The sequence below is a fragment of the Physella acuta genome, unplaced genomic scaffold, assembly GCF_028476545.2.
Source record: "Physella acuta isolate Inbredline_101_S28 unplaced genomic scaffold, ASM2847654v3 ptg001939l, whole genome shotgun sequence".
NCBI classification, from domain to species: Eukaryota; Metazoa; Mollusca; class Gastropoda; family Physidae; genus Physella; species Physella acuta.
The window spans coordinates 19,064-42,105 of NW_026733444.1; the positions used below are offsets into that span (position 1 = coordinate 19,064).

The 23,042-nt window shown below is 39.7% G+C and overlaps 1 protein-coding gene across 1 annotated transcript; it reads left to right on the forward strand.

Moving 5' to 3' along the window:
• Positions 1–560: 560 nt before the first annotated feature.
• On the forward strand, positions 561–22,787 carry LOC131931296 (guanylate cyclase soluble subunit alpha-1-like). Its single transcript, XM_059288035.1, has 5 exons — positions 561–696; positions 1,944–2,110; positions 3,134–3,277; positions 19,039–19,193; positions 22,327–22,787. The coding sequence occupies exons 1-5, from the start codon at positions 576–578 to the stop codon at positions 22,526–22,528; spliced, it is 789 nt and encodes a 262-aa protein (XP_059144018.1). The 5' UTR covers positions 561–575; the 3' UTR covers positions 22,529–22,787.
• Positions 22,788–23,042: the final 255 nt, after the last annotated feature.

Here is a 23,042-nt window from a genome sequence, read left to right on the forward strand (position 1 = left end):
AAAGACCCAGTACAACACCCTCCCTCCTACCACAGTGGAAACACTTTAGATTAATACTGATTCGTCTTCCATTATACTTGCAAAATAGTCTTTAAACTCTTTACCTTGAACGATTGGTTTTTTTTTCGTATTTGTTCTTTTTGTAATTTTAAATTACTCTTGGTAAAAAAAAAAACAGCAACAACAAAAAACAAAAAAACAACGACCTGCTATTTTTTAAAGAAATTATTTTTGGTGAACCAGTTTTCATCCAACTTTCGCGTTTCAGTTAATAGTGTCAGAAATAACACAAAACCTAAATACAAAAATTGCAGAAAAACCGTGCACTAACATAAAAGAAAATGTTGAAAATTCATAAAGTTTAGTTTCATTTCTTGAAGTAGTGTCTCTCATTTATGAGTTTCTCCTATAACGACGCGGCGTCGGGACAGCTGTGTATTGCTACACCACGCTGCGTCGCTAAAGCTATGTATTGCTATTAATTTGTAAATCGCTTCCTTCACTACATCTATGTATTGCTCCAGCTGTTTAAAACGTCTTGATTGTGTCCCCCACAGGATGGTCTCAAGAAAAGGATGGAGCAGCTCAAGAAAAGTATCGAGACGGCCAGTAAAGCTGTGGACGTGGAGAAACAGAAAAACGTTGACCTCTTGCTGGAGATCTTTCCTCCCACTATAGCCCAGAAGCTTTGGCGAGGTGAGATTCTCTCCCCCCTCTCACACACACACACACACACACACACACCTCACAACCCACCATAGCCCAGAAGCTTTGGCGAGGTGAGATTCTCTCCCCCCCCCCACACACACACACCTCACACCCCACCATAGCCCAGAAGATTTGGCGAGGTGAGATTCTCTCCCCCCTCACACACACACACACACACACACACACACCTCACACCCCACCATAGCCCAGAAACTTTGGCGAGGTGAGTTTCTCTCCCCCCCCCCCCCCACACACACACCTCACACCCCACCATAGTCCAGAAACTTTGGCGAGGTGAGTTTCTCTCCCCCCCCCCACACACACACACACCTCACACCCCACCATAGTCCAGAAACTTTGGCGAGGTGAGATTCTCTCCCCCCTCACACACACACACACACACACACACACACACACACACACCTCACACCCCACCATAGCCCAGAAACTTTGGCGAGGTGAGTTTCTATCCCCCCTCACACACACACACACTTACACACACCTCAAACCCCACCATAGCCCAGAAGCTTTGGCGAGGTGAGTTTCACTCCCCCCTCACACACACACACACACCTCACACCCCACCATAGCCCAGAAGCTTTGGCGAGGTGAGTTTCACTCCCCCCTCACACACACACACACACACCTCACACCCCACCATAGCCCAGAAATTTTGGGGAGGTGAGTTTCTCTCCCCCCTCACACACACACACACCTCACCCCACAGCTACACCATAGCCCAGAAACTTGGGGAAGTGCGATCTAAGTGATCCGATTCCTGTTCTCATTCACTGATGCAGTTTTGTACTCGGGATTATTATACTGTGCATGCACTTAGCCTTACAAATACACAGTTTTGGTCTCGAAATTATGTCTGCGATGATTGGTTTAATCCAGAGGCGTAGCGAGGGGATTGCGGACCGCACCGGGTGACACCATTGGGGGGGGGGGGGTGACACCAAGGCAAAAAATAGCAAAATATATAGAGAAAAATGATAATTCCACTTAAATCGAAAGTTTGAGAGGGGGGGGGGGGGTGGGTGCAAATCGAAAATAGAAAGTTTGTCCCTGGGGCTAAGCCTTTGGGGGGTGACACCATTAAGTGCCGCATCGGGTGATACCCGACCTCGCTACGCCACTGGTTTAATCAATTAATTCAACTAATTAGTAAATAAATAAATTACCTGATAAGTTTAACAAAAAACTAGTGCCATTATAAAATGTTTTTTGTTTAGGAGAGGAGGTGGAGCCGATGACTGTCGATGACGTCACGATGCTGTTCAGCGACATCGTGGGGTTCACGGCCATCTGCAGTACGGCCACGCCCATGCAAGTGGTGGACATGCTCAACTCACTCTACACACACTTTGACCAGTACTGTGTGGACATCGATGTCTACAAGGTACGTGTGAGGGTCTTGGGGCTGTGGTGGGGGTAGCTCATATGTCTACGTGTGGGGACTGGGGCAGTGGAAAAAAAAAGTAAAGTTTCCCTTTCAAACCTGACGGTCTATGAGGCAAGTGAAGTAGAGTTCACTTGTGTTCACTTGGACGGAGTGGTCTAGCGGTAGAGAGCTGGACTGCTAACCCGTAAGTCTCGAGTTCGAATCCCTGAGTCCACCCAACTCTGATGGGTACTTAACTCACGTTAGGGAAAGTAAAGGCGGCTGGACATAGAGCTGACCACACTATCTCTTTATATGCCGAGGTCTCAAAAACAAGTGGCAGTGGTGGGGTAATTTATTTTCTACGTATGGGGGCTGGGGCAGTGGTGGTAGTACCTCGTATGTCTACGTGTGGGGGCTGGGGCATTTGAGCGAAGTTGCTTGTAAGTCTACATATCGGGGTAGGGGCAGTGAAGGGGTAACTGGTATGTCTGTTTGATATGTGTGATGAGTAAGAGATAGGTACATTGTATGTCTATAGGATAAGTATTCTGATTCGTTTAGTTCTGAAGTATCTCAAACTGCTCTCGTTTTATATCTTAGTTTGGTGCTAAGGTAGCCAAACCAGACCATATGGACAAAGCCCCTATGGTCAAAGCTACTTTAGTCAAAGCCCCTATGGTCAAAGCTCCTATGGTCAAAGCCCCTGTGAACAAAGCCCCTATGTTTGAAGTCCCTGTAGTCATAGCTCCGATGATACACATATTCAGACAGCCATGTTAACATCCCCGCTTCCTGGTTCATGTCTTAAAGCCAATCCGCTCTATTTTCTTCATGTTCAAAGAGACTTTTACGTGTGTCATTCAGAACCACGTTTAGAAAATTGTTAAAATCAACCCTTCACATGTCAATAACATGTCTTCATCTGTCCAATTTAACTGTCGAGTGCTTGTTGTAGATTTTCACATAAAAAATTGTCCCATAATGATTTGAAATTTTAACCATGTTTTAAAATATTCTGATTGGTCTGTGTGTGTTCAGATCGAGACTATCGGCGACGCCTACTGTGTGGCCGGTGGCCTCCACAAGGTCAGCCAGTACCACGCCCAACAGATCGCCTGGATGGCCCTCAAGATGATGGCCGCGGCCAAGAACGAGAAGGCTCACGATGGCGCCGTCATTAAGGTAAGGAAATATTCAGTTTCCTAAAGAACCCTGTCAAAACTTACGGTCCGCAGAAAAGGTGAAGTAGAGTTCCCCAATTTCCCTGACCTTGATGTATGACGGGGTAGCGTGATCAGCACTATGAACAGCCGCCTTTACTTACCCTAACGTGAGTAAGGTACCCATCAATGCTGGGTGGACTCAGGGACGTCCTACGGGCACGAGCCCTTAATCTCCTAACCATGAGCTTAACTACACATGTGCTACACACACAAGCTGTGTTGACAGTATGTCTAATCAATTGACTATACATGGACTAAACGCTAATCTCGTTAGCCCTCGGATGCAGTTTTATGACTAAGTAAAAACATTTTAAAATGCTGTAATTATCGTATAACTGCACATTATCTTCTAAACCAGTCTAATTTATACACAATGGCGTTAACGAAAATACAAACTAATTTCTTCTAAGCTTAAAAGTAAGTATTTTTCTGGAAACAATTACATGGACTAATTTATCTGCCGTCTTTATTATTGAATGGAATATCGTTGCTTCGTTTTGAAGCGTACGAAACTGGGCTATCACACAATAGAATGGTATGCAGTTCAGCGATCTCTAGCTTACGGAAGCGGAAATAACGTATTATTTTACCCATTTAGATCTAATGTGAACATGTCACTATAATAAGCCGCGAACAACAGCTAAAATTAATCTCGGATTAGTAATTAATTAAAGATTATCAAATTACCTGATTGATTAACTACAGGGGGGTAACGTGTGTTTAATCACATGACGTACTTGAAAAAATCTTGCACGTTATTCTGAACAGTATATAAACCAACGTGTTTGAAACGTCCAAACGTGTCTTAATTTGATCTCTACTACAATCGCCCAGAGCCGGCGATAATCCGACACGGTCGACTTAACCACAACGATAATCCGTCAAATTTGATTAAACCCCAAGGTGTCCTCAACCAACCTGATACAATGCTAATCCGCGCGATCACGTTTCCATTGACCGGCTAATCACGTGATAATCCCACCTGTCATGTGTGACCGGAAAAGTCCGGTGCCGGTTTGAGTCGAGTCTAAGTCCACTTCGTTTGTTGACAGTTGAGTCAGATCCGTTGAGAATGGGATTATGGGTAATTGAAAAGTGGCAATTACACGGGCAGAGAACCCCCACACGGTGCTGTGTGGCTGAGTAAGTTCTAGAGAGGTTCTCAAGTGGTCCATGGGTCACTCCCAAACTTAGCTGTTTTATTAAAGTTTCTCTAGGTGGGAGGGGGGATACGTTTATACGTTTAGGTTTACATAAAGTCATGCTAAAAACGTACGTTATTATAATTCTACGCTGCCTAATTCATTTTACTTACATGATTAGTTTCACCAGGTAGTCAAATTAGGAAATTTTACATTTTTACAAAGTTGTTGCAAATTATTTTGTTGTTGATGTATGGAAGGGGGGAAGGGGTGTGGGGAGGGTATAAGAGGGGGATTGTGGTGGTAGATAGACGTTTCGTATTCAAGCCTTAATGCGATACGAAGCTCATAAAAATTCTTCAGCTTTCTGGGTCGATGATTCGGAAAAGGCACACACATAACCCAACATCCACCTACTGTTACGCCTCTGACGAGAATAACTGTTTTTACAACCTGTACTCGCAATTACACGAAAAAAAAACCATGGTGGTATAGTTGTTGCTTTTGTATACATTTTACGTGGTAAATTTATAATTTTGTGCATTTTTACTTTCTCGTATATACGAAGTATAGAGAAAGTCTTGTAATCGTGCATTAAAAAAATCGAGATTTTTACAAATATCGACGTTTTACACCTTACTGATACGGAAAAACATAATTTTGCAATGTTGTCCGTATATCTGTGTGTCTGTGTTTGTGTGTTTTTCCATGTCGTGACCTAATTCTCTACTGTTCATGCTTAACAAACACACTTATGCATGTCGATAACTCAGTCTAGTCAGAATAACGGTATATCTCTACAGGGGAAAAACTGTAAAACTGTAGCTAAAAATATCTGAAATTCTCAGTCTCTAATTTAGCCAATATGTTTTCAACAATAAATAGACACATAAATTAGACTCGTGCTGTCGCATGCAGAAATTTTTTTTAAAAATATAGATAAATAAATAAACAAAGCTGCAAAAAGCTTTTAATAACAATGTTAATATTTGTAATATCATCCCAAGGGAGGTCACCCGCAAACACTACGCTCTGTTTATATTTAGAACAAGGGCCAGCACTTTGTACCTTTACAGAGCACTAGATAACCCTGGCAGCTTTTAACCCCCCCCCCTTCCCATACCCCCCCCCCCCCCTAATGTAAACACTCACCTGGAAACACTCTGCCCACTCCCACACTTCCATCAATCATGATTGTACATTGTTTGCTTTAGCGCTAATTTTATAATTAGGTGCATCAATTAATGTGAGATGAGGGACTTTTCTCCAACAAATCTCCACCACCCTAATCCCCCTTTCAACATTGGTATATGAGGAGGAATCCATGTTTGCCAAAAAAAAATTATAGGGTAAAAAAAACGTTTGCCGAGTCACAAAATGGTTAGGGTAAAAAAAGGTTTTCCAAATAACAAAATAATTAGGATCACAAAACAATTTGCCTAATCACAAAAAGGTTAGGGTCACCAAATAATATGGTGGTCATGTCAATGAATGGCTAGGGTCACCAAATAATGTTAGCTGTGTAACTGAATAGCTAGGGTCACCAAATAATATGGTGGTCATGTCAATGAATGGCTAGGGTCACCAAATAATGTTAGCTGTGTAACTGAATAGCTAGGGTCACCAAATAATATGGTAGTCATGTCAATGAATGGCTAGGGTCACCAAATAATGTTAGCTGTGTAACTGAATAGCTAGGGTCACCAAATAATATGGTAGTCATGTCAATGAATGGCTAGGGTCACCAAATAATGTTAGCTGTGTAACTGAATAGCTAGGGTCACCAAATAATATGGTGGTCATGTCAATGAATGGCTAGGGTCACCAAATAATGTAAGCTGTGTAACTGAATAGCTAGGGTCACCAAATAATATGGTGGTCATGTCAATGAATGGCTAGGGTCACCAAATAATGTTAGCTGTGTAACTGAATAGCTAGGGTCACCAAATAATATGGTAGTCATGTCAATGAATGGCTAGGGTCACCAAATAATGTTAGCTGTGTAACTGAATAGCTAGGGTCACCAAATAATATGGTAGTCATGTCAATGAATGGCTAGGGTCACCAAATAATGTTAGCTGTGTAACTGAATAGCTAGGGTCACCAAATAATATGGTGGTCATGTCAATGAATGGCTAGGGTCACCAAATAATGTTAGCTGTGTAACTGAATAGCTAGGGTCACCAAATAATATGGTGGTCATGTCAATGAATGGCTAGGGTCACCAAATAATGTTAGCTGTGTAACTGAATAGCTAGGGTCACCAAATAATATGGTGGTCATGTCAATGAATGGCTAGGGTCACCAAATAATGTTAGCTGTGTAACTGAATAGCTAGGGTCACCAAATAATATGGTAGTCATGTCAATGAATGGCTAGGGTCACCAAATAATGTTAGCTGTGTAACTGAATAGCTAGGGTCACCAAATAATATGGTGGTCATGTCAATGAATGGCTAGGGTCACCAAATAATGTTAGCTGTGTAACTGAATAGCTAGGGTCACCAAATAATATGGTGGTCATGTCAATGAATGGCTAGGGTCACCAAATAATGTTAGCTGTGTAACTGAATAGCTAGGGTCACCAAATAATATGGTAGTCATGTCAATGCATGGCTAGGGTCACCAAATAATATGTTAGCTGTGTAACTGAATTTAGTGTCACCAAATAATATGTTGGTCGTGTCACTGAATAGCTAGGGTCACCAAATAATATGTTGGTCGTGTCACTGAATGATTATGCGCTCACACATTGACCCACCACTTTCCATCATATGATCTTTCCCAGCTTATATCAATGCTAACACCTCCTTTATCTGTTTCCGAAATTAAACAAGTAAATTTATAGTGGTATCGAACATTTCTAAGGATCGATCCCATCTCGGCTTGAGGTATCATCACTATATCCAAGTGACGAATACATTAGAGGTGACATCGATCTCATCAAGTATGGTATCGATACCATCTTATTTGGTATCGTACTCCTACTCGTATAGTATCGAGCCTCAGTTTTTTGTATTGACCCCCACTTCAGTTGGTATCGATCCCCACTCGGGTCGTATCGACCTCCAGAGTTTAAACCAACAACATTCGATTATGTACTAATCTCTGGCTCCCCTGTAATTGTATGTCCCGGACAGCTGGGGGGGGGGGGGCTGGGACCCCACGATTGAAAATGGATTGGACCTTGAGGAGGACTAATGGACTGCATTATACCCTGAGCCTCTCTTTCAGCTCTTTGTATCCCTCGCCTGAAACTGGAGTCCACTCAGACTATAGAAAGTAGGAACTGTGTCTTCAGATCTTTGGGACACATTGTATAGGTCTTTAGACAAGTTCGAAATTTTTCGTTAACATTTTTCTAATGTCTTATCTAGAATGTGGGACGGAGTGGTCTAGCGGTAGAGAGCTGGACTGCCAACCCGTAAGTCTCGAGTTCGAATCCGGGTGCAAGTCAATAGACCGTCCCTGAGTCCACCCAACTCTGATGGATACCTAATTCACGTTATGGAAAGTAAAGGCGGCTGGGCATAGTGCTGACCACACTATCTATTCATATGCCGAGGTCACAGAAACAAGTGAACTCTACTTCACTTGCCCCATAGACCGTAAGGTTTGAAAGGGAAACTTTACTTACTTTACTTATCTAGAATAAGTTATGCTACTTGGTTGTATTACCGATCAAGCTGACAACGAGACTGTGTAGATTTAAAGTGATTGACTGTCAAATTAACTTAAACAAAACATAACTAGCTTATATCAATAAGACAACGTCACGAAATGAGAAGTCCTTCACCTCATGAAAATTATCACCTGAAAACGGTTTGCAAGTTATCGGTATTTAAGAAACCAGAAATAAAGCACAATTTCCGGACATCGCAAGTCTTTCAAAACTGAATGTAATTCAAATTAAAGATCTTATACTTATTTACGTGGACGGCGTGACCTAGCGGTAGCGAGCTAGACTGCTAACCCGAGTTCGAATCCCTGGGTCCACCCAGCCCTGATGGGTACCTAACTTACGTTAGGGAAACAAAGGCGACTGGGCATAGGTCAATGGATCAGATGAACTCTACTTCATCTGCCCCATGTGTCTTGGTCACGAACGGGATTAAGAGGAAGATACTTATTTACGTAACTTCGTCTACCTAATTGAAACAATGCTCAAGTTCTATCGACAATTGGAAAGAACCTGGTCCATAACATCTCATGTTTATACGGGAAATTTCGTACACCTAACTTAAACGGTACTGAGTTAATAGGCCTTTTAGAAACCTAAAGCGAGTAAGTACCGCTACCGGCTGTCGGAAATCGATCAAAATTTGAAAGAAAATTATACATTCGATGTTGTAATGTTTATACGGGAAGTTTCATCACCCTAACTGGAACTGCTCTCTAGTTTTTGTGTTTACAGACAGAGAGATAGACAGACAGACAAACAGACGGAGAAGATTGCGAAATTAATTTTTTTTCCGATTCAGCGAGGTGTAAAACGTCAAGATTTGTTTAAATCTCGATTTAAATTTTTAGCATGATTACGCAACTTAAAATTTAAAAAAAATTATTTTCTTTAAACACAATAGTACACTATTCTTTAAATAACACTAAAGCAAAGCGTGGGTCACTATCTATTGGATACCTTTACTAATATTTAGAAATTATTATATATTCAATAAAGAAAACCATTTATTTTCGCTTTTTCGGTACATTATTATGTAAAAGCTTGTTATTAAAACGCTTGTATACATTTTTTCAGTACTCTAAAATTTGCGCATTTTAAAATTTTAGAATAGCTAATTTTCTAGAGATTTTAGAGTGTTTTATTTCCTTGTTTGTTTTCTTTTTAATCAAAAGATCTTTTACGTTTTACTTTCAAATGAAGAAATTATTGTTAAAATTTGAACTAACAGCCGTTAAATCATTTAGCGGGCCCATCTGAAAATTATTAATTGTAACATTTCGGTCATGAGAAACGTGTGCATGATAAAAACAACAAAAGATGCACAATTTAAGTACAATATCTAAATGGCATCGCAATGAGGAGAGTCAAAATTTTACTAAGGTTAATTAGGTAATAAGAAACATATCTAATTAGTTTTAATTAGATGCTTTAACTGCTGTAATATTAAACTTAATCAGAGTTTCTTCCAGGCATCCCCCCCCCCCCCCCACGGAGAAGAAAGTCTACCATCCCCCCCCCCCCCCCCAACGAAATAAAATTTACATAGAAAAACATACTTTTACCAGTGTCCGCCCCTTCCCCTACTGGAGAATATCAAGTGCCCCTCCCCCCCCCCCCCGGAGAAAAAAGTCTGGAAGAAACATTGAACTTAAAATTAACAGACTGTGTCTACTGTCTACCAACTGCGAACAATCAATATTTATCATCGAAATTACGACTCTATTTACAAAAATGAGAGGAATGTGGTTTTTCATTACTTTTTATTCCTAGTTGCGTTTTTAACATTTAACAGGTTTCTGACGTTACGTTCTATGAAATAATAGATCATCAGGAGCTGTAATTCATTTTTTTTTTTTTTTTTTTTTTTTTGTTTGTTTGTTTGAAAAGAGAATATTTATTTCAAGTAAGTCAATTACAGCTCAAACAAATGCACTTGTATCCTGGTCAGATCATAGTAGAAACCAGAAAATTATTAATTTTAAATAATGTACATTAAATTCACTCTGTCATTCTAAGCATTAAATATACATTCTTTTATCATTTTAACACATGTAATAACAGAAAAGGACATTAAATCCTTAATTTGAATACAATTTACCTGATAACTACATGTGGTAGGCCTAGCTTTTTATAATGAAAATAGTTTTTAAGAAATAAATCTTTAAGAAAATGAGTAGACATACATGCTAATTTAAACTGCAAATAATGAACAGTAGAAGAATAAATCTTGGTTGAAATTTTGTGTAATTCTGCAAGTTCATTTCTCCATTTTTAGCTCATGCATCACAATCACAGCGCTGTTTTGTAAATTCTTCATTCTGGGACTTTATCAAAAGCTTTTATTTTTTTTTATTTTTTATTTTTTATTTTTTTTATTTTTTTTTTTGTAATTAATTAAGGATACAAAATTATTAATATTCTGTTTTAGGGTGGTTTTACACTATTGATATTGAAATTATTTTCAATTTAGAATAAACTGAGTATTAAATTATTATATGGTTTCTAATTTTAAATTAGATTAAAATACTTTTTATCTTAAATCCTTAAATTATTAAAGTTACTTAATTTTAACTTACTTTAATTACCATTTGTAAAAAAAATTAAAAAACCAAAAAAAATGGTTATGTATTTTTTGCTTTTGAATTTCGTTTGTATTAAAAGCGACTTTAGGTAAAAATCTATAGGTTGTCTTCCTTGGTAACATTAAAATTAAGGAAAAAACTTACTATGCGTTTGTTTAATAATAATAATATTTTGTTTCGACCCGATCTACCTAGACCTTTCGATCTGGAGGGGGGGGGGAGGTAGACAAGAATACAAATTGAGACTAATAAACACCTTTCAGTAATAGCTAAAGCTTAATTCTTACAACAAAGGTACAACATTTAAATTATTGAAAGGTGTTTATTAGTCTCGTATAGTATTCTTCTTTTCTTCCCCTCCTAGACCGAAAGGTTTAGATAGATCGGGTCGTAACAATATATATATATATATATATATATATATGTTTCCGAGTGTATTGACAACGCCAACTGTTACCGAGTCTATTTACTTGTAGTGCCAAATGTTACCGAATGTATTTACTCGTGCTATCCTTGACCAGCACACAACATCGACCACAATACAGATACTCGGAAGTGCAGGTTTACATTGATCTCTTTATTACATGAATCAATAGAAATGCTCCACATAACAATGCATCAATGTTCCACAAGAATACAATGAACCAACTGACCCCCACTGTCCTCACTAGTCCTCACATATCAGAATGCACGTGTCCATCGTTCCTATCCTCACAAATCACAACACGTCTCCACAGTTCAGTCTTCAACTCGGTTCTCACCCTTCTCCAATACGCCGTCTTATTATATCCCTCGTATTCGTAATCCTTTCCATCTGTTGCATCAGAACTATGAACTACGCAGTGGCTTTGTGTTCGTTATCAGTCCACATCCCCTGCACTCATTGCGTCAGACTGTATTGCGTTCTTATCAATAGTCTTTAGTAACTACACTAGTTACACACACACACATATATATATATATATATATATATATATATATATATATATATATATATATATATATACATATATATATATAGTGAGGTCACCATATGGCCTGACGCATCCCACGTCTCATAAAAACCACGCAACAAGCATCAAACAAGCATCCAACAAGCATCCAACAAGCATCCAACAAGCATCCAACAAGCATCAACAAGCATCAACAAGCATCCAACAAGCATCCAACAAGCATCCAACAAGCATCCAACAAGCATCCAACAAGCATCCATTAAGCATCAACAAGCATCAAACAAGCATCAACAAGCATCCAACAAGCATCAACAAGCATCAAACAAGCATCAAACAAGCATCCAACAAGCATCCAACAAGCATCAACAAGCATCGACAAGCATCAAAAAGCATCCAACAAGCATCCAACAAGCATCCAACAAGCATCAACAATCATCAACAAGCATCAAACAAGCATCAAACAAGCATCCAACAAGCATCAACAAGCATCCAACAAGCATCAACAAGCATCAAACAAGCATCCAACAAGCATCCAACAAGCATCAAACAAGCATCAAACAAGCATCAACAAGCATCAACAAGCATCCAACAAGCATCCAACAAGCATCCAACAAGCATCCAACAAGCATCCAACAAGCATCCAACAAGCATCCATTAAGCATCAACAAGCATCAAACAAGCATCAACAAGCATCCAACAAGCATCAACAAGCATCAAACAAGCATCAAACAAGCATCAAACAAGCATCCAACAAGCATCCAACAAGCATCAACAAGCATCAACAAGCATCCAACAAGCATCCAACAAGCATCCAACAAGCATCAACAATCATCAACAAGCATCAAACAAGCATCAAACAAGCATCCAACAAGCATCAACAAGCATCCAACAAGCATCAAACAAGCATCCAACAAGCATCCAACAAGCATCCAACAAGCATCAAACAAGCATCCTACAAGCATCCAACAAGCATCCAACAAGCATCCTGCAAGCATCAAACAAGCATCCAACAAGCATCCTACATGGATCCAACAAACACCAGACGCTTGTAGATGTATTGTCGCAGCCAGCACATCGCCTTATTCCTCCTTAATCCATTTATCTTTGATAGATAGATGGCGTGCGCATGTGTATCTTCGGCCCTGTAGAACGTTATAACATTTCACGGTGATGACATTATCATTATTTAAACGGCTCTGTACAGCGTTATAACATTGCATGATGATGACATTATCATTATTTAAACGGCTCCGGATTATGTCAGATCATTCAGAAAAAACAAACGGTTTTTTTTTGCTGCGAATGGACGAGATGGCAGGATACAATATCTGCACATCTAGCATGGACCTGCCCGATCTTCTCATTGTGCAACAGATGCGCTGTCTAAAAGATCGATAACCTATCAAAACAGGATTCACGGCTAGGGCAGGTGTAAAAAAAGAAACCTTCGAATCAGTTCTCAGCGTAAAAAATGTTGCTTTTTTGTCAGAGAAATGTTTAAACGCGTCCGTTGTCCACGCATTTAGCTTTATAGCATAATGTGAGAAACGTATGCCCGTGGACAGTCCATCAATAGCACAGTCCGTCCATGACACAGTCCGTCCATGACACAGTCCGTCCATGACACAGTCCGTCCATTACACAGTCTGTCCATTGTACGTCCATTACACAGTCCGTCCATTACACAGTCCGTCCATGACAAAGTCCGTCCATTACACAGTCCGTCCATTACACAGTCCACCCATTACACAGTCCATCCATTACACAGTCCGTCCATTACACAGTCCATCCATTACACAGTCCGTCCATTACACAGTCCGTCCATTACACAGTCCGTCCATTACACAGTCCGTCCATTACACAGTCCGTCCATTACACAGTCCGTCCATTACACAGTCCGTCCATTACACAGTCCGTCCATTACACAGTCCGTCCATTACACAGTCCGTCCATTACACAGTCCGTCCATTACACAGTCCGTCCATTACACAGTCCGTCCATTACACAGTCCGTCCATTATACAGTCCGTCCATTACACAGTCCGTCCATTACACAGTCCGTCCATTACACAGTCCGTCCATTACACAGTCCGTCCATTACACAGTCCGTCCATTGTACGTCCATTACACAGTCCGTCCATTACACAGTCCGTCCATTGTACGTCCATTACTCAGTCCGTCCATTACACAGTCCGTCCATTACACAGTCCGTCCATTACACAGTCCGTCCATTGTACGTCCATTACACAGTCCGTCCATTACACAGTCCGTCCATTGTACGTCCATTACACAGTCCGTCCATTACACAGTCCGTCCTTTAGACAGTCCGTCCATTACACAGTCCGTCCATTACACAGTCCGTCCATTACACAGTCCGTCCATTACACAGTCCGTCTATTGTACGTCCATTACTCAGTCCGTCCATTACACAGTCCGTCCATTACACAGTCCGTCCATTACACAGTCCGTCCATTACACAGTCCGTCCATTACACAGTCCGTCCATTACACAGTCCGTCCATTACACAGTCCGTCCATTACACAGTCCGTCCATTACACAGTCCGTCCATTACATAGTCCATCCATCACACAGCCCGTCCATTACACAGTCCGTCCATTACACAGTGCGTCCATTACACAGTCCGTCCATTACACAGTCCGTCCATTACACAGTCCATCCATTACACAGTCCGTCCATTGTACGTCCATTACTCAGTCCGTCCATTACACAGTCCGTCCATTACACAGTTCGTCCATTACACAGTCCATCCATTACACAGTCCGTCCATTGTACGTCCATTACACAGTCCGTCCATTACACCATCGTCCAAAGTCCGTCCATTACACAGTCCGTCCATTACACAGTCCGTCCATTACACAGTCCGTCCATTACACAGTCCGTCCATCACACAGCCCGTCCATTACACAGTCCATCCATTACACAGTCCGTCCATTACACAGTCCGTCCATTACACAGTCCATCCATTACACAGTCCATCCATTACACAGTCCGTCCATTGTACGTCCATTACACAGTCCGTCCATTACACCATCGTCCAAAGTCCGTCCATTACACAGTCCGTCCATTACACAGTCCGTCCATTACACAGTCCGTCCATTACACAGTCCGTCCATTACACAGTCCATCCATTACACAGTCCATCCATTACACAGTCCGTCCATCACACAGCCCGTCCATTACACAGTCCATCCATTACACAGTCCGTCCATTCCACAGTCCGTCCATTACATAGTCCATCCATTACACAGTCCGTCCATCACACAGCCCGTCCATTACACAGTCCATCCATTACACAGTCCGTCCATTACACAGTCCGTCCATTACACAGTCCGTCCATCACACAGCCCGTCCATTACACAGTCCATCCGTTACACAGTCCGTCAATTACACAGTCCGTCCATTACACAGTCCGTCCATTACACAGTCCGTCCATTACACAGTCCGTCCATTACACAGTCCGTCCATTACACAGTCCGTCCACTACACAGTCCGTCCATTACACAGTCCGTCCATTACACAGTCCGTCCATTACACAGTCCGTCCATTACACAGTCCGTCCATTACACAGTCCGTCCATTACACAGTCCGTCCATTACACAGTCCGTCCACTACACAGTCCGTCCATTACACAGTCCGTCCATTACACAGTCCGTCCATTACACAGTCCGTCCACTACACAGTCCGTCCATTACACCGTCCGTCCATTACACAGTCCGTCCATTACACAGTCCGTCCATTACACAGTCCGTCCATTACACAGTCCGTCCATTACACAGTCCGTCCATTACACAGTCCGTCCATTGTACGTCCATTACGCAGTCCGTTCATTACACAGTCCGTCCATTACACAGTCCGTCCATTACACAGTCCATCCATTACACAGACCGTCCATTACACAGTCCGTCCATTACACAGTCCGTCCATTACAAAGTCCGTCCATTACACAGTCCGTCCATTACACAGTCCGTCCATTACACAGTCCGTCCATTACACAGTCCGTCCATTACACAGTCCGTCCATTACACAGTCCGTCCATTACACAGTTTGAGTAATGAGAATCTACACTGGCAAGCACACTGACCTTTCGCTTTTAACACCGAAAAGTTTTTAAACTTTGTGCTCGTGTTAAATATAAAGCACCAGCTGAAACAGCCTACTAAATCCACCAGATCTTTTCATCAACCTAAGTAGGCTTATAACTTAATTAAAGATAACGAGCAGTTTTTCGGTGTTTTCAGCTTAATTGGGATTGTCAATCTAAGTTTCCCTTAGTAATTGGCGTTATTATAATTTTTTGAGGTCTCTTTGTGTCTACAAGTCATACAATGCATCCGTTTTTTTTTATATCTAATGCTCTTTTCTCTATAGTTTATAATTGCTATGCTATGAAAGAGCAATTGTTATCAAGATAAACACAACATTTAAGAGCATATGTTCTTTAAGAGCTTAAAATTTAGTAACGTTTCAGGCTTTCTAAAAATGCTCTGTAACGTTAACAGGATTTCTGCTATTTTTGTATCTTTGGAAAGTTTTTTCTAGTGTCTTTAATCCCGGGTCTCTTTAATTTTTATCATCTTCAATTTCAACTCCATTACATTTTTTAAAACTTCTTTTATTCTGAGTGTTTTAAAAAACAATATCTTTATTTGAAATCTGTACAACGAACTTTTCTAGAATTTCGAACTCCTATTGGGTAATTTCATATATCTCACTACTCTGCTTCTAGAACTACCCCCCCCCCCTACCCCCAAACTAGATCTTCTTTATGTATAATTGATTGAATACATTTCCTGCGCCGCCGCCGTAGCGTGATATAGAACTGCATATTTTCCCGACAAAGCGTCAAGTGCATGTTCCATTGTGTTTCTCCATTCGATCGATTTAGAAGTCTGAATTCCGATTGATCGGGCGAGCGAACGTTTAAAACTGCAGACATGATTTAAATGTATAATTCCAACTTCATGCTCGTTTTAGCCGCAGAGTGTAGCAACGTATGCTACTGGGGGTGTGATGTGAACTACTGATGATGTGTTATTTTTACGTTCCGGGCACTTCCTTACTGGGGCGTGCGAGCTGTAGTACTCACGTTGTTAGGTTTAGGGTTGTAAGACACCAGACATTATAGATGGACCTATACATGAAGTTGCTGAATAATAGCTAGACCATTTTGATGAGTACACTAGGCTGCTAAATCGAAAGTCTCGAGTTCGAATCCGGGTCAAAGTCAGTAGAACGTCCATGAGTTCACCCAGCTATGATGGGTACCTAACTTACGTTAGTTAAAGTAAAGGCGGCTGGGCATAGTGCTGACCACACTATCCCTTCATATGCCGAGGTCAAGAAACATATGAACTCTACTTAATTTGCCCAATAGATCGCTTTGTTTAAAGAGGATTCTTTATTTTACTTAATGAGTTTGCTGATGATGTAAGAAATGACAGCTAGACCAGTTGATTAGTTGGCTGATTTAGTCAGAAATGACAACTAGACCAGTTGATGAGTTGATGTAGTAATAAATGACAGCTAGACTTATTGCTGAGCTGGCACAAAGGCCAGAACTAATACGTAGAATACGCTTTGCATTGGCAGCAGTAATCAGAAATAATTGCTAAAGCTATTTCTGTGGCGGTTCAAGTGATCGGTAATTATTACTTGACCAATAGTAATGTTAGAGGATGGTGTGGTCGTGTGGTAGAGCCTACAACAGCTAACCTGGAAGTCTTGAGTTCGGATCCGATCTTGACGGTGTTGGATGTCACTAAGTCCACCAAGGTTTGAAGGGCACTTAACTCACTTTAGGGAAACAAGGACGACTGAGCATAGTGCTGACCACACTATCCCTTTGTATGCCTAGGTCATCGAAGCAGATGAATTCTACTTCATTAGCAGCATGTGTCTAGGGCACGAACGGGAAAAGAAGTTGATGATGAATAGTAATGTTGGCTTAAGTTGCCAAAAGTTGTAGTTAGACCAACTTTTGCTGGGGTTAAAGTGGCCAGAAATCATTGCCTCACCCATAGCTGGGCTTTCATTGAAAGGCATATATCAGCACCGAGTTTAGGACGATGTCGTTGCCTTAAACTAAATTATACGATTCCCCTGCAACTTTGGCTTTACTAAAGAATAAATTTCAATAATTATCCGTCACGTATTTTTTGAAGCAATAGGTTATCTAATTACCAGTAAAACATTTGGGTACGTTCTAGCTAAATTAGTCAAAACCTAATCCCATAACATATTGACTTGTTTAATTTAGCTTTTTATTCCATAAGAAGGAGGGTCACAAATCTATAGCTAGGAACTTAGGCTTAAATATTGGTTACATTTAGGACATATGCGTAGATAAGCTACCCGTTTGATGCAGATCTCTATTGATACAGAACGGTACGTCAAACACAGACTATGAAAACACAATGAAAACCCGACCGTTATAAAAACACGACCACGTTTTCCTATAATGCTCATTACAACAGAAAAACAGAACGACTTCCTCAGACTCTCGCGAATAAAACCCAGACAAAATGTCTGCTTCTTGTCTGCTGCTCTCAGCGTGTTTTGTCTGGGACGAACCAGAATAACCAATTCGATGACGTCATTTCCTTTTTTTTTCTTTGCACCCAAAACAAAGAGGAGCGCACGTCACGACAAAAGCCTAAGATATACCGTCTTCTGATTGGGTGCCGTGAAGGACAATGAAAACTTTGCTTGCAGAAGCCGAACTTCATTTCTCACATGGATATTACTGCATTCATTTTCTTTTTTTTTTCTTGATCTTCTTTTCTTGGGTTTAATTATCACGACAATGCACATTCATATTTATATAAAAAATTACCATTTTTATATTTGCGCTAATTTTTTTTTTTAATGGTGTTCATATGTTGTTAAAGATATCATATGGTTCAATATGTAAAGTTGCGGTTTACAAATTCATTTCATTCTTACTTTAATCTAAAATTTCTATATATATTAAAAATTTAGAATCCTGGTATAATTTAGATTAACGTGGTACCCCGCTGCGTTCGCTTGTGATCAAGGTTTGTTTTTTTGCTTTATAAAAAAAAATATTTTTCCTGTAAACCTACCCCACAACCTCATAGGTTTAGTTCACAACCTGAATCTCTCATCTGCTGATTTCAAATTTTCTCGTATCTTTTTATCTATCTACAATGTTGCCAGATAAAAAAAATTCCCCTGAAAACGAAACCAAAATTTAAAGTCTAAATCCGAACACACATTCTAATACATGACGTCACAAAACCCAGCGGTCGGCACAAAAAAAAAACTAGTTTTCACTTTTTCAATCTAAACTATTTTTAAATTTTAATTTTGTTTCCAATTTCAGATGCGGATTGGGATCCACACGGGTCGGGTTCTAGCAGGGGTCGTGGGTCGCAAAATGCCACGGTACTGCCTGTTTGGGAACAACGTGACCATCGCCAACAAGTTTGAGTCTGGGAGTGAGCCGTTAAAGACGCACGTGAGCCCCACGACATACGAGTAAGTTTCTTGTGTGATCTGGTTATAAGTGGTCTTATACAGTGACATACAGTTTAAGTATGTGCTTTCTGTGTTCATAAATGGCGATATAAGCATAGACTGACATACAGTAAAAGTATGTGCTTCCTGTGTTCATAAATGGCGATATAAGCATAGACTGACATACAGTAAAAGTATGTGCTTCCTGTGTTCATAAATGGCGATATAAGCATAGACTGACATACAGTAAAAGTATGGGCTTCCTGTGTTCATAAATGGCGATATAAGCATAGACTGACATACAGTAAAAGTATGTGTTTCCTTTGTCCATATGTTGCCGTATATCATACATTAAAATAACGTAACAAAATAATGCCATAATATGTAAGTATCTTGGCTGCTAGTCACTTTTGCTAAGATACTATTGTACACCTGTCCCATGGCCTCTGTAGATTCGAGAAAAGTACGATATGTAGACAAACATACCTAAGATACTATAGTACATCTGTCCCGTGGCCTCTGATAAATGTACGATATTTAGACATACATATCTAAGAAAAGTACTCAACTGTGGTCATACTAAAAGATGACCTACACACAACCGTAAAGTAAAAGTAAAGATTCCTCTTTAAACCTAGCGATCCATTGCGCAGATGAAATAGAGTTCGTATGTTTCTTGACCTCGGCATATGATGGAAAGTGTATTCAACCCTTTGCCCAGCCGCCTTTACTTTCCATAACATGAGTTAGGTACCCATCAGAGCTGGGTGGACTCAGGAAAGTACTACGGACTTGAACCCGAGACTTTCGCGTTAGCACGCATGTTCATTCATTGTTTGAATATAGAGTTGATTCTGGTTTAAATGTATTTACTAAGCATTGTGATCTTACCTTTATTATGTAGGATAAGAACTATAGTTGTAACGGCCAGCGGTTCTCAATTATTTTTCTCCAAGTCCATCCTTCAAAAACTATAAATATTAGCAACACCCCCAAAACGAACCATCACCCCTGAAGTCAAATATTGACTTCTTCAATGCCCCCCCCCCCCCCCCCCCCAATCATCCTAACTTAATAGCCAAAGAGATTGTTGAAAACGTTTTATAGTTTTGCAGAAAGGAGGTGGATGTGCATGTGTTTTCTGTGGGTTAGTTTTCGGATAGTTGTCCTACTGATACGTATATAGAATCCATATTTTGCTAGTATCGTTCAACAATATATTAAAAAAAAGCTAGATTTCAGATAGCGAAACGATATATATATTCCATGATAATATGGTTGAAAACGAACCTTCAAAGGTCTATAAATTGATTATTCTATTTAGTTAAGATTTTTCTATCTAACATAGAGTCAATTAATAATTGCATTAATTTTTAAATTTAGAGATTGGACATAAGATAACATTAAATCTATTAATTGTCATATTTGTAAAAAAAAAACTATGACCCAACTTTTCGTGTTTTATTTTTCTTGTGAATTGTTTCTTTTTTAGGAAACTTTTTTGGAACATCGTTATAGTGATCTCCCTTGGTTATTATTTTTCTAATAGGAAACAAAAACACATTAACATTAAAGTCAATTTTTGTATAGAGATGTTACAATTAAGGTTCGTCTTTCACACCTAACGACTGATGAAGGAGAGCTCATATCTCTCTTGACCTCGGCATGCGACCAGGCTCCATGACTTTTCCAAACGTCACGCAGGTACCTGCCAGAGCTGGGTAGACTCTGGAACATTCTGCAGTCAGCGAGAATCGAACTCGGAGCCTTTGAGCTAGCAGTCGCGCGCTCTACTACCCAGCCACGCCGTCCCATAGACGTTAGAATTAAGTGTTTAGAAATGTGTTTTTAATAGGTTTTTAAATTAACGTTTTTGTTAACGATACATTTTATAGGTATAATTTAAAAATAAAATAAAAATATTTTTTTTTCTTCCAGCAAATGTTTCCTAGTCCACCCCTCCCCCCCCCCCCCCATTTTAGTCAACGGCTAGTTAAAGTCATTAAAATATGTAAACATATAGACTACAAATGTACAAATGACAGGTCTCTACATAGTAAAAAATGTTTACTGAGAATTAATATAATTTTTTTTTTTTGCGTATCGCTTAGTAATTTCTTTTTTTTAACACGTTTTTATTAACTCAGCTTCGCGTGGATGTGTTTGTTGTTAAAATTGACATCGAAAATTAGCCCACTTCTGATTGCTCTATAGATCTGAAATTTGGCATGCAGGTTACTTTCGCCTAACAATTTCAGATGCAATCATAAAAACTAGCAATTAGAGACCGTAATTAGCTTAATTTAATTACGCCCAAAGGACCATAAAATTGAGGACATGATTTCTAAAGATACCGACAAGACTGGAGGCTTGTTGACACAGTTACTTCGGCCCCAATCGATGTGAGCGCGCTGGCCGTGATCGTATAGTGGTTAGTACTTCGCGTTGTGGCCGCGACAACCCAGGTTCGAATCCTGGTCGCTCAAGATTTTTTTAGTCCGTGTATTTATAAACACTTAGTCAATTCATACTTAATCAAGTCATTAGATAAAGTAGAAAATAAACTATATAAAAAACTTTTTTAAAAAACACGTTTTTCATGTGTAGCAACGGACTAAAAAGGAGAAAATAAAATACTTAAAAAAAACTTTTTAAAAAACCACGTTTTTCTTGTGGACTAAAAAGTAGAAAATAACTATTTACATACATTTGATGACAAAAAACGTGGGTCGGGCAGATGGGTCGGGAAATTTGATGGTGAACGTACCCACGTTTTTTGTCATCAAATGTATGTAAATAGTTATTTTCTACTTTTTAGTCCACAAGAAAAACGTGGTTTTTTAAAAAGTTTTTTTTAAGTATTTTATTTCAAGCTTTTATTTAACTCACTTCCTCGTCAGTCTGTCTGTCTGTCTGTCTAGATCGAAACGCCCGTGCGAAATTGCAGACACTTCTAACTGACAGATACGGTTTGTAATTGGTACGTGGGTCAAGACATGAAGACAATGCATCGTGACATGTAATTTGACTTAAATTGGTCACCTAATTAATTTTTTATGAATTAATTAAAATATGTTTCAGTTGTGCTCAGTTAGTAATTAAGTATTTTCTTTATTTCACTAAACCTAAACTTTAAATCTTGATATGTTGACAGGCTGTTACGTCATACTCCAGGATTTTGCTTCACGCCGAGAACGAGGGAGAACTTACCAGCGGGGTTTCCCCAACATATACCGGGAATTTCCTATTTTCTCGAGGACTATGAGTTCCCGGATGTCAAGGGGTGTGGCTCTAGGGTAGATCACGTGGCTCTGGCGGTGGATTACTACAGGATTAAAGATGTTCCGGCTAGCTAATTAATCCATGGGATGACTTCATAATAATATGTAAACATAACAAGAACTATTTGAAATATCATTATAAGTTTACAGATATATCATTAACACGAATCATTCATTCACCTTGATAGGAAGTATTTATTTGTTATTTATTTTAATTACTCATTTTGTCCAGTATTATCGACCTGTAATGAACGTTTCATACACGATCGATGCTTACATCATGATTCAGATATTAGAACAGCTAAATTAACCGGTGAATATCTGTGTAGATACTAGTTGAAGTCCATGTTAATATTGTTAGCGTCTATATGCTCCTTGTTTTGTGTGTACCGTCGAAGAAAATATTTCATGTGTACAAATATGCATTTTATTAGATGGTACGGCGTGGTCGAATGGTAGAGCGTGTATTTGTTAGCTAGAGAGAGTCAGGTTTAAGTCTTTTGTTTATGTTGCGTAAGATGGCCCTGGGTTGATCCACTTAATGTGTACGAATTTGTTTTTTGTTTAAATGGTACGGCGTGGTCGAGTG

Coding starts and splice junctions, on each gene's coding strand:
- LOC131931296 (XM_059288035.1), top strand. CDS start 576: ATGGAGCAGCTCAAGAAAAGTATCGAGACGGCCAGTAAAGCTGTGGAC. Junction 697..1,943: donor AGCCCAGAAGCTTTGGCGAG/GTGAGATTCTCT, acceptor TTTTTTGTTTAG/GAGAGGAGGTGGAGCCGATG. Junction 3,278..19,038: donor ACGATGGCGCCGTCATTAAG/GTAAGGAAATAT, acceptor TTCCAATTTCAG/ATGCGGATTGGGATCCACAC.